This window comes from Garra rufa, chromosome 23, assembly GCF_049309525.1.
Source record: "Garra rufa chromosome 23, GarRuf1.0, whole genome shotgun sequence".
Taxonomy (NCBI): Eukaryota; Metazoa; Chordata; class Actinopteri; order Cypriniformes; family Cyprinidae; genus Garra; species Garra rufa.
Genome location: NC_133383.1, coordinates 36,142,127 through 36,158,650, shown reverse-complemented (window position 1 = coordinate 36,158,650; position 16,524 = coordinate 36,142,127). Strand labels below are relative to the sequence as shown.

General features: G+C 36.0%; 1 protein-coding gene across 1 annotated transcript; it reads right to left on the bottom strand.

Annotated features, from left to right (window-relative positions):
• Positions 1-10,227: 10,227 nt before the first annotated feature.
• Positions 10,228-12,218, bottom strand: aplnrb (apelin receptor b). The gene has a single exon (XM_073829855.1). The coding sequence runs from the start codon at positions 12,145-12,147 to the stop codon at positions 11,068-11,070; it is 1,080 nt and encodes a 359-aa protein (XP_073685956.1). The 5' UTR covers positions 12,148-12,218; the 3' UTR covers positions 10,228-11,067.
• Between the last annotated feature and the right edge of the window lie 4,306 nt (positions 12,219-16,524).

Sequence of the window (16,524 nt, the reverse complement as noted above, 5' to 3'; positions counted from 1 at the left end):
GAAAAAATTAATTAAAAGTTCAAATGAACACCCTTTTTTTAAATTAAACACTTTTGTAACAATGTTTAAGTCTTTACTGACTCTTTTAATAAATTATAAGCATCCTTGCCAAATAAAAGTATTACTTTCTTAAAATCTTACTTGTGTGCACTACCAGTCAAAAGTTTTTGAACAGTGAGATTTTAATGTTTTTTTGAAAGAATTATCTTCTGCTCACCAAGCCTGCATTTATTTGATCTGAATGCAGCAAAAGCAGTAATATTGTGACATATTTGTACTATTTAAAATAGCTGATTTCTATTTGAATATATTTTAAAATATAATTTATTTCTGTGATCAAAGCTAAATTTTCAGCATCATTACTCGAGTTTTCAGTGTCACATGATGGGACGAAATGATAGAAATTAACATTATTTAGCAAGTTTAGCAAATACAATTAAAAGGAATGATACACAGTTTATAATGTTACAAAAGATTTCTTTTTCAGATAAATGCTTTTTTCTGAACTTTCTATTCATCAAAGAAACCTGAAAAATGCTGTTTTAAATTACATCAAAATTAAATTACATTGTAAAATATTTTGAAATATAAAACAGTTATTTTAAATAGTACAAATATTTCAGAATTGTACTGTTTTTGCTGTTCTTTGAATCAAATAAATGCAGGCTTTTTGAGCAGAAACATTTAAAAAACATTAAAAATCTTACTGTTCAAAAACTTTTGACTGGTAGTGTATAAGGTTCTTACTGGTCTTAATGGTGTTAGTGTTGTCGAACTAAGCTTTGCAATGGCGTTGTCTGGGATGACAAATGGCTCAGTCTTCAATATACTGTGTTATTTCATTGAAAATTGTGTTATTTCATTTAGGTCAATCTGTCAGAAAGGCAAGTTGAATTTTTTCAAGGTACTATGGGTTCATCCTAATGGAATAACAGGAAGAGCATGTCACTGCCATAGGAGTGATATGAAAATCTGAATAAGATCTATTGAGGTTGTGTGTGTATCAGGAAGAGAAAAGGGCCCAGTACCGAGCCCTGAGGTACACCTGTGGTTAGCCGATGTGACTTAGATAAAACAAGCAAGGACTGAATACAAAATAAGTATTTTAACTATACTATTAAGTGTGGACAGACAGCACATGCACATGCTGTAGTGATATTGACAGATTTGTTACATCAAATCTGATCTGAGGCGGGATTTGTTATTGCCCATTGGGGTGGGAGTGTGATATTGTGATGTTTATTAGCTAGAGAGTGTATTGTGTACTAAATAGTTCATCTCCTTTAAAGTCTGTTGTTTTGTTTTTCAAGAGGCCGTTAGCTTAGTGCTTTGCTGTGTTAATGAAACATTAGTTTACTCAAGAGATCAGTTGCTCACACCTATTTCTGCTGCAGGATATATGACTATACCACAGATTCAATTACAGGCTGCAAAAAAAAAAACTTTATTTTAAACATACTGATGAAATCTGTTGTGATTGTGCTTATCTGTGTAATTTTAGCCAAACCTAGATCAAGTTTTATTTATGGTGTACATTTTTATTTATTTATTTATTTATTTATTTTTACCAAAAGCTGTCACATTGTCCCTCAAGTAAGTATTTGGATCTGAGTATCTAATACTCTTGAATTCACTGTTTGTGGAAAGGAAGTAGATGGAAGCTTCTGTAATTGAGTTGCAGTGGTTAGGCTTTGATGAGGAAAGACAAATACACATCAGCGGTGATCTATCTATCACTAGAGTCACACGGGAGAATGAGGGACCATCAGTCTGTCTGCTGGCTTTGATTGCTGTTGATATGACCAGCAGGGAGGAAAAACTGCTTAAAAGGCCCTCTTCAGGGTGAGACACCAGACCACCGACCCTTTCTAATAAGCAATATTCAGAGACTTTTTTAAGTGGGTAATTTTTCTTAATCAATTCAAAAATATGAAAAAAAAAACCACACAATATACTGTATTTTAATGGACTTTTTAGTGTGTAATTAATTAGATATATAACTTTGAGCTTGTATTTTATTTTGTAATGGTAAAGATATTTAATTTCAAAAGAACTTGTATTGTCCAAAAATATAGTAAAAAATTACAAAGCAGGACTATTTTTTTTTAAATAATATGGTGGATTTATTTCATTGTATGTACATATTTATATTATGCAGTGATTGTAAAATTCTGCTCTTGCAGATCCATTTTTTATAATTAGTACATGAATCATCTACCCAACCTGTTGAAGTCATCAGAACACAAAAACCATATGAACGAGGATACTGAGATCTCCAGTACCTGAAACCACAATGGAGCAGATTGGTTTATATACAGTAGATTTAGTCAGTTATGAGTATATGATACTGGCTGTAGAGAAGCTTTCAGGCTAATGACCACAGTTAAATTCAGCGATCACCTACCCTTTTGCCATTGTGGCACCACCAGTCCATTTCCATTCTCCCTGCATCTTTCTTAAACCAATCCAAAAATCATCATAAACAGCAATCTTTTGTAAAAAATCCTGTTTTAAAAAAACAGTAATATATATAATCCATCTAAAATGTTTAAAAACAGACCAACCCGTATACATTAACACGCACAAACGACTCAACATCTGTTACCCACTTGTTCCTTTCGGCTGTTTATGATCACAAGATCTGATTGTCTCAGGCGACAGTCTTTGCTGCTGTCAGTCCAGTCTTTCTTCTCAGTTGAAATATAATAAAAACTGAAGTTGTAGTAAATCCATTTAAAGTTTTCAGCTTGCTGATCTGTTAATAAACCAGTTTAGATATTAGTTTCAACATTTTTAATTCAACACTTCTTTGTATGAAGTAGCATGATTTGTTTAATGATTTAAGGAGAATGAAAACACAATTACCTTGTTTCAAAAGTCTATGTCTTACTTTCGCTCCGCCTCCCTCACATCCCTGCACCAGTAGGAAAGTCCACAACACCAAACCCCTGACGCTGATTGGTTGGAACACTGTTTGTTTATCTGTGGAATAGTTGATAGCGCCGATTGTTTTTTTGGCATATCTCGGACCCTAGGCTGACCAGAGAGACGCGTTTTTTTCACAGACAATTTATGGGGCAGGCAGCGAGCGGATCGTGAAGAAAGGTCAGCTGAAATTGACACTTTATGTTTTAGGCTAGAAATCGCTGATACAACCTTTAAGGCGACAGCAGCGTTAACCTGCTGCTGCAGGTTGCGTCATAATCAAACGACAAAAGAAAAAGAGAAAATCACTCACTGCTCTTGACTGAAGCAGTTCAGAAGCTTTAATAAGAATAATCTAAATTTAATGTATACAGTTTTATTTTTACATTTATTACTTCATTAAATGTTTCTAGTAGGCTTCTGTGGTAGCCTTTACTATATAGACCAATCTGAAAAACTTATAAAACTATTTAATTTGTATTTTAATATATTTATTTATCCCTTTTCCTGTAATTAATCATTAGACTGTTTATTTTCCTTCAGTAAGCTTGAGAATTTTTTACTTACTTACCTACTTGGGTGTGCTTTATTTTCTAATAATTCAATGGCCTGTTGTCAGTAGACCAATTTGGAGAAGACGTTACAGTTGTCACTTGCAGCTGCGCATGCATTGTGGTGGCCGAAAAATACTATTTAAACCTATAACATATTCGATTTACCTATTTTATCTCACAATTCAGATTTTTTAATGTCGTTTATATGTTGTATTTCTGACTTTATAACTTAACTTTAACTCAACAATAACAAGTTTGTCAGTTCTGAGTGGGGAAAGCCAGAAGTCTGGGATATAAACTCTTAGTTTTTGAGATTTTGAGCTGAGGGGAAAAGGGAGAATGTCTTTTCTTATCAGAATTGTGAGCTATAATATCGGAATTGTGAAAATTAAATCCGAATTTTAAAATATAATTTTTTTAAAATTCTTTTATTTAATGGCTTCCATAGACTGCTACATGAAAACTGTCATTAAGAAATGCAAAATGGCATCTACCCTCTCTAAGGTCTAACCATTCATCTTATAAAACCCAAAACACACACACAATCAGAGATAAGAGGTGCATTTTCTGCTTCTCAGGTCTCATTCACTAAGCTTCCTACCCACCCCACTGAATTTATACATTTACTATATAACAGCAAATAAAATCAAGACCTGTCCTATAATTTTATAACTTCTGTTACATGACTTTAAGTTTGCTGAGCAGGACACTAATTATGAGATGGTTTAAAATCAAAAATCCAAATGGCAATATGCAATAGATGTTTGCTTTTGTTACATTTAAATTTTTTAAATCTTTTTTGCCTTATTCATACATTGCCTTATTCTAGTTGTAGAGGTTACAACAAGGTTAATATACTGCCAAACAGTAGCGTTTAGTTGGACTCGACCCCAGCACTAAATATCTATGATATGTTTGTGATATGCTAAATTGAAAAATGTACATACAATTAAACAATCAAATGTGAATGCATATATATTGAACCTGCCTGAATGTCATTTAATGTCAATTTCTGTTCACTGTATGACTTTACATACAATTTCTTACTTCTTACTTGTAATTTCTAGAGTGAATTTTCTGTTTACATGTAATACATTTCTATAAAAACTTACTGTATGCTTACAAATGAGAATATTCATTTTCTGCTGTGAACTAAAGTATTCACTTTTAGAGGGGACCTCCTAATTTGTGTATAACAACCATTTCCAGGGTTTATATATAATTTTATCTTGTGCGTTTGTGTGTGTGAATCTCAACCATGAAAGTTGTTATACACAAACTTTACTTTACTTTTTTCATTTGATCTACTGTATTAAGATAAGATTTCAACAGGATTTAAAAGTTTACTGCTAAAAATAAACTTTTTTTGTTGGTATTGGCAAAGTTAGTGAGTCATTACATTTTGCAAACATGCAACAGAGTTGTGACGTCCCATAATACAGTTGTGACAGTTGCACTTAACACTCTTAAAATAGGTTTAAAACATAGTTTCTTGACATCTAAGATTAAAAATATGAAAGTAAAGGGTCATGAAAAATCTTTGACATCAATGAAATCTTTTTATTCCACTAATGGTTCTTTATAGTGAAATAAGATTCTTTATATTAATTATGTTCACTGAAGAGTGTTTAACATCTATGGAACCATTCCAATGGACAAAATGTTCTTTATATTATTTAAATGGTCTTTACAGTAAGTTCTTTTGTTTTAAAGAACTGTTTACTGAAAAGTTTCAAAAATAGCCAAATATAGTTCGATTGCATCGCTGTGGAAAACCCCTTTAAGGCCCTTAATTGAGTGTGCCGTTCAAGAAATGTTCAAAAATGAGCTAAATGATTGAGAAAAATTGCAAGAGGCTATACTTTCATCTGACTGTTATAAAGTAAAATTACATTATTACCTCTGTGTTGAAGTGGCTGTTGTCTCTCTGCGTGTGTCCTGAAATCATGGGGTCTCACAGTATCTGCACTGTCATAGATAGCCACCATCATCTCCACTCTTTCTCCTCTGTCCATTTCCACACTCTCAGTCCTCATTATCACATATAATTTCAGTTGTTTATTATAATGTTCAGGCATGTAGTCTGTATGGTAGTCTGTATGGTTTTTAAGATTGTCTAGGTTGCACTGCTTTGCATTTCATGGAACTACACTCAGAATGAAAGCGTTGGTGGTCAATGTGTGAATCACATGACATTAAAGTTGCCAGGGCAGGAAAGGGGGAGAGGTGACTCTAAACATAGATGTGATCATAAGAGGTCAGGCAAACATCTCTTAACTTTTTGCTAAAGTGTATCATTTCTGTACCATTCTATACCTTCCGCCCCGTCTTCCATTGTTTAGGAAACAGACTGCTCTGCTCCAAAAACTCATGTTGTTAGTTGAGCCAGTGCTCAAATAAACAGAAAAACATTTTCGAGCTTTACAAAAGCTTTCCTTTTCTCTATCTGAGATTAATTAAATTAAATTAAAATTTTCAGGCCAACCAAGATATAGATGAATTTGTTTCTGGAGAAATGTATCATTACATCACTTGCTCAATGATGGATCCTCTGCAGTGAATGGGTGCCATCAGAATGAGAGTCCAAACAGCTGATAAAAACATTACAATCATCACTGGAGGAAGTGTTACTGTGGATTGCTGGCTGATATTGTGGCCAGAAGTAACAGTTCCCTGCTGAAAAAAAAAAAAAAAAAACAGCTAAAGTGGGTTGGCTGGTCTTAGCTGGTTTTTAGCTGGAAGTAGCTGGTTTTAGCTGGTGTTTTCCCAACCTGATCAGCAAAGACCAGTGTGGCCAGGTTGGAAAACTGGCCAAAACCCCTGTAAATCCAGCCTCCTGACCAGCTAAAACCAGCCAACCAGCCGAGGCTGGTTTTAGCTGTTTTTTGCACCAGGGTTGTACTTAATCATGAAAATATGTTGATTAATATCCTTTAAATTTCATATTAAACAAAACATTTTTTAGAAGCTAAAACTGTCAAATTAAATATTTCTCTTTCCAAATGTTTTCAGTTAGCCTTTGCTTAGCTAATACCTTGAAAACCAAGATATTTAGCATCTCAGGTAAATGTATCTTGTTTTAAGTAATGATATTTCCCTGTTGAAAAAAAAAAAAAAAAACAGCTAAAGCTGGTTGGCTGGTCTTAGTTGGTTTAAGCTGGAAGTAGCTGGTTTTAGCTGGTCTCCCAGCCTGGCCAGGCTGGTTTTAGCTGGTGTTTTCCCAGCCTGACCAGCCTAGCCAGGCTGGAAAACTGGCCAAAACCCCTCTAAAACCAGCCTGCTGACCAGCTAAAACCTAGCCGTTTTTTTTTTCATCAGGTTTTGAAGTTAAAATGCCTTAATGATGAATTTATTCCTTACAAACACACAGCTTTTCACTTCACAAGACATTGTGAAGCATAAGACAGCAAAATATCAAGATATAGAATGAAGAATGTAACTTAGGCAACAAAAAGCTGTACAAAACGTGTAGAGACTAACTTTTTTCAATGGAGTGAGTTACAAAAGATTTTTGATGTTTGATTTCATGCTCTCTTTGTCAGGTTTCCCACTTCCACCATATAAATGTTTCGCTTTAAAACACAGGAAGCAGCTCATTTAACACATGCAACCTCACACCATGAAATTCACATTTATCAGGGAGATTAAATTACTGTTCTAAATCTTTACAGCACCTTTGAAAATATCCCTAGGAATATCGTCCAGATTTTCTTTGAAAACCCAAGGTATAATTTGACACCTGCGGGCGATACAGAGCCCAACATTTGATCTGTGCCCACATACTGCAGCTGTTAGCAGAGAAATGTGGAACATGTTTACAGCAGACCCTGTTCTAGTGTTGTTCTTCCACTTATCCATTCACTATTGAATCATTCATTCATACAAGCTCACATTCTACTGTACTCAAATATATCACTGGGCATCTAAAACAGGCACTAGTTTCCTGTCTTCTTCTGCACACTTCCCTTCACAGCCCTGACAGAAAACAAATAAACAAACCAAAATAAACACAAAGGTGGTCACTAGCCCACACACACACTAGCAACCACACACACATATACAAAACACACTTGTGCTGTCTACGGGCCATTTATATAAAAGAAACACCCTCTATTCTTTCACTTTTCTTATACTATCTTAAAGTCCCTCCCTCTTGCTTCTGCTTTTTGTTTCCACTCAACAGACATGTGTTTCGCCCGCCTCATAATCTCTGTACTGTAGCATGTTCAGTCTGTCTGCTATTCAATATCTATTATGCGGTAATCCTTAGATTAGATATTCCGTTGAACTCAAAAAGTTTACATACACCTTTACCAAATAAGAGGGATCATTCAAAATGTATGGTATTTTTTTTAACTACTGACCTGAATAAGATATTTCACATAAAAGATGTTTAGTCCACAAGAGAAAATAATAGCTGAATTTATAAAAATGATCTGTTTAAAAGTAAAAAAAAAAAAAAAGATTTTTTAATACTGTGCTGTTACCTGAATGATCCACAGCTGTATTATTTATTTATTTATTTATTTTATTTTTTATTTTTTTGTTCAGTGATAGTTTTTCATATGTCCTGAACAGTTAAACTGCCAGCTGTTCTTCAAAAAAAAAAAAAAATCATTCAGGTCCAACAAATTCTTTGGTTTTTCAGCATTTTTGTGTATTTGAACCCTTTCCAACAATGACTGTATGATTTTGAGATCCATGTTTTAACACTGAGGACAACTAAAGGACTCATATGCAACTATTGCAGAAGGTTTAAACACTAACTGATGCTCTAGAAGGAAAAACAATGCATTTAGAGCCGAGGGGGTGAAAACTTTTGGAATTTGAAGATCAGGGTAAATTAAATTAATCTTGTCTTCTGGGAAACATGTAAGTATTTTGTGTAGATTCTGAAGGGCAGTATTAAATGAAAAAAAAATAATAATAATATTTAGACAAAATAAGAAAAACGTGCAAATTCTTTTCAAATTTTTCACACCCCGGCTCTTAATGCATTGTTTTTCCTCCTGGAGCATCAGTGAGTGTTTGAATCTTCTGTAATAGTTGCTCAATTGTCCTCAGTGTGAAAAGATGGATCTCAAAACCATACAGTCATTGTTGGAGAGCTGAAGAACAGAGGGCAGTTTAACTGTTCAGAACAAATCAACAACTACCACTAAACAAAAAAAAAAAAAAAAAAAACACTGCTGTGGATCATTCAGGAAACAACACAGTATTGTTTTCTCTTGTGGACTATATGTAAACGTCTTTTATGTGAAATATCTTCTTCAGGTCAGTACTAAATAAAAAATAACATGCATTTTGTATGATCCCTCTTATTTTGATAAATAATTATCATAATACCATTTTGCAGATTCTGCAAGGTGTATGTAAACTTTTGACTTCAACTCTAATTCACTTATTCATTAACTGCCTGTTAGTGTTTACTCAAATCTACATTTTTTCATTCAGGTGATACTTTTATCCAGAGTAAGGAATGCTACACAAATAATGAAATGTTAATTATTTTTATATTAAAATTAAAAAGCAATGTTTTTATGCTTTTTTCGGTTTCTAGCAATTACATATTCCTAATTACATGACCCTGGACCACAAAACCAATCATAAGGGACAATTATTTTTAATTGTGATTTCTACATCATCTGAAAGCTGAATAAATAAACTTTACATTGATGGTTTGTTAGTATAGGACAATATCTGGCTGAGATACAACTATTTGAATATTCTGGAATCTGAGGGTTCAAAAAAATCTAAATATTGAGAAAATTGCCTTTAAAGTTGTCCAAATAAAGTTCTTAGCAATGCATATTACTAATCAAAAATTAAGTTTTGTTATATTTGCAGTAGGTAAATTTACAAAATAATGGAACATGATTTTTACTTGATATCCTAAAACTTGATATCCTAATCGATAATTTTGACTCATACAATGTTTTTTTTTTGGCTATTGCTACAAATATACCCATGCTACTTAAGACAGATTTTTTCATCCAAGGTCGCATATATAAGCAAATAAAGTATAAAGTGTTAACCTTAATTTATTTTATCTTGATGCACATACTGTAGTTATGTTATGTTATTGCTAATAACCACACCCTTTATTATGAAGTACAAATATTAGTCCATGCGGAAGACATCAGTGCCACTAATTACTTCAGATTAGCACAGTCAATGATTATGTCCTGACCAAAGCTTATTATGGAGCTTAATGATTAGGGGTCTGTTTAGGGGCTAATGACCCTCCATATGCAGAGTAGGCATTAAAAAAAAAAAAAAATGTTTTTTTGGGGGGGGGCAAATTACCAAAAAAATTACTCATACAGTATATTCATGTTAGAAAATGCATTAAATAAATACAACCAAAATGAAACTGATTCATTTAAAATTAGCAGACATTTTAAGATATTTATTGAAAGGCTTATTATTTGACATCTAAGTGGTTAATATTTTAGGTCATGATCTATTTTTATACATGCATACTCTCAATGAATTGCTTCTTAGTGTTGAGTCTAAGTACGCAATAGACGTACTTTGAGTCAGCCAAGTACAAAACAAGAAACGCAAGGAAACCAGCTCTAAACATGCATTTCCCTTTGGTCACTTGCTTTGATTTTGAACTGACTGAGGACAATACGGGACAAAGCAGCTACCCTCATTCCCGCTTTAACAGGAAAACAGCACACATGACGGAATGTTACAAACATTCCATGAATTTTAAACAAGAGGCAGAAATGAGAATTTATAATACACATTTTATTCATAGAGTACTGCATAAAAGCATCATACAGCAGTTTGTATTTTTCCACAAGGTTATGTCAAAATAAAAAATTCATCACATTTCATTAGCTCACACTCACACGCACAGTATCTCTCATCTGTCGAAGCTGCCACCTATTAATTGGACGTTCCTATTCCCCGACAACATTTGTCAACTGCCATCTGTCTGTCTGAGTTCACCCCCCTCCATGTTTTCGTCTTTCCCAAAACACCCACCTCCCCCCCGAAAGTCTTTAATCAAGCTGCAACACTTCTTCTCAAGTAAGGCACCCATCCCTCCCTCCCCAATCTTGACGGTTTAGATAAGACTGGCCACCGGGGTTCTTATCTCTCCCCCATACGAACAAGTGCTTAAAGGACAAAAAAAAAAAAAACAAGCAACCGAGAAAAACAAGTCGTAAGGAGCATGAATAAATGCACTAATACAGTTTAAAAAGTAATGAGTCCCATAGTAAGGTGGACCACCCACCACTCTGGAGCTCCATGTAAGTCTATGAAGCTCCAGAGGCAACTCCTCACTCGTTCTCCCCAACTCTGTCCCGCACGTCTGGAGTGCAGCTGTCGGATGGGGTCTGCGCTCCGGTCTGCTTGTGGTCTCCAGGACAAACAGACTGCATCAAGTTCTTCAGAACCAGAACGTTCAGAGTACCTATGTATAGTCCCGGGACAGGGAAAGCTGGTTCCTCAAGTTCCCACAGTCAGATACAAAAGGAAAGTCTGCTTGTCCCCAACAACAATTGAGTTCTTGTGAAGGATGTAACAGTTCAAGGGTAGTTGAGGATTTGTCACCCCAATTCTGAGTCCCTCCTCACACCTTAGTAGCCAAAGACTGGGCTTCGGTCTTCTGTGAAGAAAGGGAGCTGGCGGGACTCGCGTGAAGAGCTTTCTTCAGGTTTAGCAGGCAGAGGCACTGAGAGCGGAAGCGGAGATCAAAGAAGGCATAGAGGAGCGGGTTGAGGCAGCTGTTGACGTACGCCAGGCAGGTTGCGTAAGGATGGGCCAGCAGAAGGAGGCTCAGGAAGGTGCAGGAGTCAGGAGCAAGGTTCAGGTACGAAAGAGCATCCATGGTCTTCACGATATGGAAGGGCATCCAGCATGCAGCAAACACCACGACCAACGTGGTGATGATCTTGAGCAGGCGACGCTTGCGCTGGTCCTCCTTGCGCAGGCTGTTGAAGTGACGTGTGACGGTGCAGCCGATGAATCCGTAACACACCATCATGGCCAGAAGTGGGATCAGAAAGCCGAGAGCGGTGGAGGAGATGCTGAGTCCGGCGATCCAAAAGGTCTCCTGACCCGGTTTGCTCACCACCAGGCTGAAGTCCATGGCGCAGGAGGTGCGGTTGGTCTCGATGTCATGCACCGTGGTGCGGAAAAGCAGGGTGGGTGCAGCCAGCACACCTGAGAGAAGCCAGATGGTGGCCAGCGAGGCCCGCATGTGCCCTCTGGTCCTCAGCTGTGTGCTGGTTAGGGAGTGAACGATGGCCATGTAGCGGTCCAGGCTCAGGCAGGTGAGGCAGAAGACACTGGCATACATGTTGAGCAACACCACATAGCTGCTGATCTTGCAGAGGGCCACGCCAAAGGGCCAGTGGTATCCGAGAGCGGTGTAGACAGCCCACAGAGGCAGGGTCACCACAAAGGTCAGGTCAGCGAGAGCCAGGTTTCCAATGTAGATGTCCGCAGCTCTCCGTTTGGACTGAGCTCGCCATACGGTGAAGATTACCACGCCGTTTCCAGTGAGGCCCAGGATGAAGATGAGCATGTAGAGCACAGGAATCAGTGAATATGATGGTTCCCACTCTTCAAAGTCACACATTGAGTTGTTTACATTCTCGTCGTAATCTTCTTGGCTGTAGTCAGCGGTCATGTTGTCCATGGCATTCATTCCTCCAGGGATCTTTCAGTGTTTAAAATATCAGTGATCTAAATGATCACAGAGAAGTCAGCTTGTGATGTGTTCAGGTCAGACTGTACTTTAAGCTGGACAAACTGGCTTTTAAACCCTCAGGCTCTCACACTCCGCCTCCTCTCACCCCTGACCCCGCCCCTCTGCCCCGGCGACCCCACCCCTCGCCCGCGATCGATCTCCACACTGCAGCCTCCGCTGGAGCTCCTCAGGAAAAACGGAAAATATGGAAATAACAAGTAAACACAAATATTTACACGCAGAGCTGGTTAAAAACAGCACGTACGTTTAAACACTCGGAAATCACTGTCGTAAATGATGCTGCAAAGAGAGAAAAGAGGATTATCTTGACAGAGCTCTGCTTTAGATATATTTTTAATGTAGCCTAGACTGTTTATCGTGAATAAACTGTACTTCTGTAAACACAAGGATATAGAGTCATTTTTTTGGGAGTTTTACTACTTTTTAAAATTAATGAAACGTCTCGAACTGACATGTCAGGGCGTGTGTATTTTTGCCCTGTACGGATTAATTGATATTTTAATGCACGGATGTGAATGTGTGAACAACGGTCTATTAGTTGGACGATTTGATGTCTATTGACTCTAATTTCCATCCCAATGCGTTTGACATGCTGCAGTCACGGACTTGCCCGAGCAAGATCACATTATGTCCAAGTCAATCCGAAAAATGACAGTGGAGCATCTGCGATGCATTTTATAAACGAACTCTTAGGTTTTTAACGCAGTTCTCAGGTTGAAAATTATACGCCGTAGCATGTAATTTAGGCTATTTTAGGATAACTACACAATAATTTGAGCAAAATGGGCAACCTCCGCGTTTAAAAATAAAGAAACGTTAAGAAAGAAATGATACAGTGACTAATCAAATAATAAAGATGATATATAGACAGAATATCCTACCGAAAGTAACTTGTCCACATTTTGTGCTGAACAGTGTCTTATAACTCAAATGGTAAATAAATACACAAATACCCTATAATTATTGGATACCTTGTAAATTTCATGCTAATTATTTATTTGTTTAAAATAAAAAAACATTTGATACTTTATAATTCATTTAAATATAATTATAGAATTAAAAAAAATCAAAATCAAGTCAAGTACACTTTTAATTCATTACATATTTTAAAGAAAAATTATACAATTTATCTTTTAAACAATAAATAAATAGTAATCATTTATTCCTTATAATTCATTTAAATATAATCATTTTATATAATTTAAAAATTATTTATTACTTATTTGAAATAAATAAATAGTGAACAAATGATATCTATCTATATATCTATCATTTATTTATTTAAAATAAATATTTGACACTTTATAATTGATTAAAATATAATTATCTTATAGAATTAAAAAATGTTTATTTACTTATATTTTACTTGAACTAAATAAATAAATAGTAAACAATAATATCTATCATTTATTTATTTATAATAAATAAATAAATATTTGATACCTTAATTAATTTCAGTATAATTATTTTATAGAATAAAAAAAAAACACAAAATCAAGCTTTAACTACACTTTAAATCCGTTAAATATTTTAAAGATTCAAAAATTATACAATTTATCTTTTAAACAATCAATAAATAAATATATTAATATCTATCTATCATCATCTATTTATTTACTTTTTAAAAATAAAAATAAACAAACAAATAAATAGTAAACAATGATATCTATCTATCATTATTTATTTACTGAAATGAATAAATAAATAAATAAATACTGGAAATATTAGTATTTGTCTGCAGTAAACACTGTATTTTAACATAGTGTAATCTTTTGTAAAATTTTATATTTTTATCCGATTACTTTTATTTAGATCACAATGCATAGTATTGTTAAATTATTAATTAATTGCTTAATGTTTTCATTATATATTATTCGGTTTAGAAAACACACATGGGTGTGCACATACACACAAAGTTTGTGAGCTTTTATTAGTACATTACACATAACATCAACATCCAACTGTAAAAGTACCCAGTTCCAGAAAATCAGATAATTCTAATAGATCCAATTCTAGCACTTTATGTCCTCATGCAAGATCCAGTCCAAATATAACTGCAGTCTTATGTCAGCATCATATCTAAAAAGTCATACCTATTGCATTAATACTAAAGGGGGTTTCCAGACAATACTGCAGTGGAAAAATGATTCAAATTTATAATCAAAGGTCAGCAAGAGAATATAGATATTAGCAACAGCAGAAAGGTTTATTTCACAGAGGAAACCCCACTGTAAATGGCACATATCAGCCAGAGCATTTGGCTCAGCAGTATTACTGTCTCTCTCAGAGTGGAGTAGCAGACGGGAGGTTTCACTCGGCACCCTTCCTCGTCTCTCAGCGATGAGGCGTCAGTGGCGCCGAGGACCTGACCCGCTCAGACACAACTATCCCTCCCTGACCCGCTCCTACACACACACACACACACACACACACACACACACACACACACACACGTGCAATGGTCAGGCTGCATTGTTTGTAAGATATGTGACATCATTAAAATGACTCAACACGGTTGCTAGCTGTCGAAATCTCTAAAAATCCCTCTAAACCTTGTGCACAAGATTTGGGAAGTTCTCTTTTGAAAATAAAATGCTCCAAATGGGTGTTTTCACATAGATTATTAAGGAAACTTTCAGTGCAGTTGTTAAAAGTGTAGAATATTTGAATAATCTAAAGAACCTTTTGTGGAATGTTAAGATTCCATGGATGTTAAATCTTTGACTCCAATAAAGAACCTTTACTTTCAAGAGCATATGGTTAATTTTTATTTTTACTAGGAGGCCGCTGAATGCTTGAATCTGATTGGCTGACGAACGTTCTAAGGTGTGCAATTATTATTCAATCAAAGGAAACGCAGGGCGAACGTAGTTCCGGACAGTTCTAGACCGCATTACATGTCCATATCACTTCGCTACACGATTTCCGTTATTTCAAAGGTCTTAATAACCAAAACCTGCAATGACACTGGCCAAACAAATAAATACAATAAACAATGAGATAAAAACGACAGATTATTTCCATGTTATGTCCTCAAAATTACGTTTTATTATGTACAGAAAGCACATACTCTTCTCTCCCTCACAGACTCACACATTCAGTTTGCACACACATTAACATACGCGCTAATGTTGCTAGCGCTGCTCTGACGATTTTATCAGTAACATAGTTTAACAACTTAAAAACTACATGACATTTCTCACAAGCGATGTAAAAACGGCGCTGTTCTGGAAGAAAATGAACTGAAAGTTTAACTATTAGTGGAGACTCTGCGGCCGAACACTGTTGAGGAGCTCAGACTCGCTGAGGTAAATTCACACACGCTTAATCTCTCTCTCCCTCTCTCTCTGTGTCTAAACTTTATTAATAACTGCATTAGTCTTCTATCAACTGCTCAAGCCTCCGTTACTAGGTCTAAAATCACGTTTTGGAAGTAGCATCAGAGGTGTTGGATGAGCTGCGTAAGAAATTAATCCTACTTACAATTGCGCTTAAAGGTCCCATATCGTCAAAATCAAAATTTCCTGGCTTTTTTCATGATAACTGAGGTCTAGGGGCTATCTAACTACCATATGAGTTTCAAAACAGTCAATCCACAGTAAACTGCACACAGCCTGCTTAAAGTAGCTGTTCATTTTCACGAGCAGCTGTGACTTCCGTAACGATGTGACGTCCGATCGACTCAAGTCACCGCCTTCAGTCACAAACCAACGTCCCACCCTCCTTTTGTCAAACCCCCAGACAACAACGCATCCATTCCATTGAGCAACAACAACAGGAAAACAAGTGGAGAAAACCCTGTTCAGTCGATAGATGTCAAGCTACGATCATTACACAGGCTTCAGAACAACGTTAATATAAGAGACCACCGGCACGTCAACTTCAGCCTCTTTCACACAGCGATTCCGGTAAATACACGGATAATGTGTCCCACGATTTGTTCCGGAATTGTTTAATTTGGTTCATTCACAGTTTTCCGGAATCTGTGCGGGCTTTACACACAAACCATAAAGACATGTGACGTTTGGATGTGAGATGTAATGTGACGCGTACGTTTCACTAAACTGAAACTAACCTGAACAAACTGTGCTTCAGCGCTGATATTGAGGAGCTGGCTCTGTCTGATGATCGCTGCTTCATTCCACTTTGCACGTAACGTTATTTTTCGTTGTGAAGAGTCGCTTGATAACGTGCATCATTACTACAACACTGCCTTTAGGTTCTGGCTTTGGTTCACACAGTTCCCGTAATTTTCCAGAATCAGCGCGCATTGTGAAAGGGGCTTTACTAAAGCAACAGTTATGTAGCTTACTG

What these genes read in the sequence shown, in the direction of transcription:
- aplnrb (XM_073829855.1), bottom strand. Translation starts at nt 12,147, where the DNA reads ATGAATGCCATGGACAACATGACCGCTGACTACAGCCAAGAAGATTAC.